The 1,573-nt window shown below is 39.2% G+C and overlaps 1 protein-coding gene across 1 annotated transcript; it reads right to left on the bottom strand.

The window, feature by feature from the left end:
• Positions 1 to 376: 376 nt before the first annotated feature.
• On the bottom strand, positions 377 to 1,200 carry LOC140173251 (uncharacterized). Its single transcript, XM_072196050.1, has 3 exons — positions 877 to 1,200; positions 634 to 762; positions 377 to 550 (listed from the first exon to the last, which is right to left on the bottom strand). Exons 1-3 carry the CDS (start codon positions 1,198 to 1,200, stop codon positions 377 to 379), a joined length of 627 nt encoding a protein of 208 aa, XP_072052151.1.
• Between the last annotated feature and the right edge of the window lie 373 nt (positions 1,201 to 1,573).

Here is a 1,573-nt window from a genome sequence, read left to right as displayed (position 1 = left end):
CATTTATCATGGTATACTTAGCTGCTTTAAGTCGCAAATTCCTTGCATCCTTGGGATCACTAGGCAAGGTCCCATGTTCTATATATGTGCATATCGAATCCATCCAGGTACTAAGACCGGAGGAATGGAAAATCGTGACATCGGACTTTGTTACAGTAGGTTCTATAAGTACTTCCTGTATTCGACTATGATTTCTTGTTCCAGGCTTAGTACTTGCCAGTTTAGACAATACATCAGCTCGTGTGTTTTATTCCCTAGGTATGTTCTTAATTAAAAAGGAATAAAAAAATTGAACCTCTTGCTATACTTTTTTCAAATAATGTTGCAATAGTGGATCCCGTGCCTGGTATTTTCCATTAACTTGGGATGTCACTTACTATAAATCACTAAATATGGTCAATTCTATAGCTCCAACATCCCGAGCTAATGCTAATCCTGCAAATGAAACCTCATACTCAACCTGATTGTTCGAGATAGGAAAATCAAATTTGATGGAGGTCTGAATCACCATGTCGTCACCCTTGGTTAGGATGAGACCAGCCCCCCGTACCTGACATTGGAGGCTCCATCAACATGAAGCTCCCATATCGCTATGCCAGAGATTGGGTGTGTCATTTTGGCCAAAAAATCTACCATCACTTCAACCTTAATGGTGGAGCGTGGTTCATAGCGTATATCAAACTGAGATAGTTCTATGGACCAACTCATCATTCGACTTGCCAAGTCAGGTTTTTGTAAAACTTTCTTGATCGGTTGGTCGGTCTGCACTATTATCAAATAACTTTGAAAGTATTGGCACAACCGACGAGCCGATGTGAGTAGAGCAAATGTAAATTTCTCCATCTTTGAATATCGTAATTCGGGCCCTTAAAGAACCTTACTAACAAAATATATAGGATGTTGATGCTTATCCCTATCCTCTAAAACTAAAGTCGAAGCCAGAGTTTCTTCGCTCACAGAAAGGTACAGGAACAAGGGTTTCCCATGTTTCGGCTTTGCTAAGCCGAGAGGAGATGAGAGTAAGTTCTTAAAATATTTAAAAGCTGCTTCACACTCCTCCGTCCATGCAAAGTCTACATCCTTCCTCATCAATTTAAAAAATAGTTTGGGTTTTACTGTAGAAGTCCCTAGAAACCTTGATAATGCAACCAACTGATTTGTGAGCCTTTGAACCTCTTTAAGATTCTGAGAACTCGACATGTCTTGAACTGTCTGGCATTTCTCGGGGTTAGCATCTATGTACCTTTGAATAACCATAAACCCTAAAAATATTCCTCCCCAAACTCTAAATTCACACTTTGTCGGTCTCAACCTCATCTAGTGAAGTCGGAGGCAGTAAAAACTTCCTGCAAGTCGGCGATTAAATCGAAATCTTCCTTTGCCTATATCAACATATCATCAATGTAAACTTTCATATTCTTTCCGATCTGTCGCTTGAAAACTTTTGCCATTAACCTTTGATAAGTTGTCCCTGCAATTTTCATACCAAAAGACATTACAGTTTAGTAGTAAATCCCCTCAAGAGTGATAAAAGTTGTTTTATCTTTGTCAGCTTTATGCATCAGAATCTGGT

Source organism: Arachis hypogaea, chromosome 5 (assembly GCF_003086295.3).
Source record: "Arachis hypogaea cultivar Tifrunner chromosome 5, arahy.Tifrunner.gnm2.J5K5, whole genome shotgun sequence".
NCBI lineage: Eukaryota > Viridiplantae > Streptophyta > Magnoliopsida > Fabales > Fabaceae > Arachis > Arachis hypogaea.
Note: the sequence above shows the minus strand (reverse complement) of the source record. Positions and strands in the feature narration are given on the sequence as shown.

What these genes read in the sequence shown, in the direction of transcription:
- LOC140173251 (XM_072196050.1), bottom strand. Translation starts at nt 1,200, where the DNA reads ATGTCGAGTTCTCAGAATCTTAAAGAGGTTCAAAGGCTCACAAATCAG. An exon ending in CTATATATTTTGTTAGTAAG is followed by an intron (nt 763 to 876) that starts GTTCTTTAAGGG and finishes ATAATAGTGCAG; the next exon opens with ACCGACCAACCGATCAAGAA. An exon ending in CCATTAAGGTTGAAGTGATG is followed by an intron (nt 551 to 633) that starts GTAGATTTTTTG and finishes CTCCAATGTCAG; the next exon opens with GTACGGGGGGCTGGTCTCAT.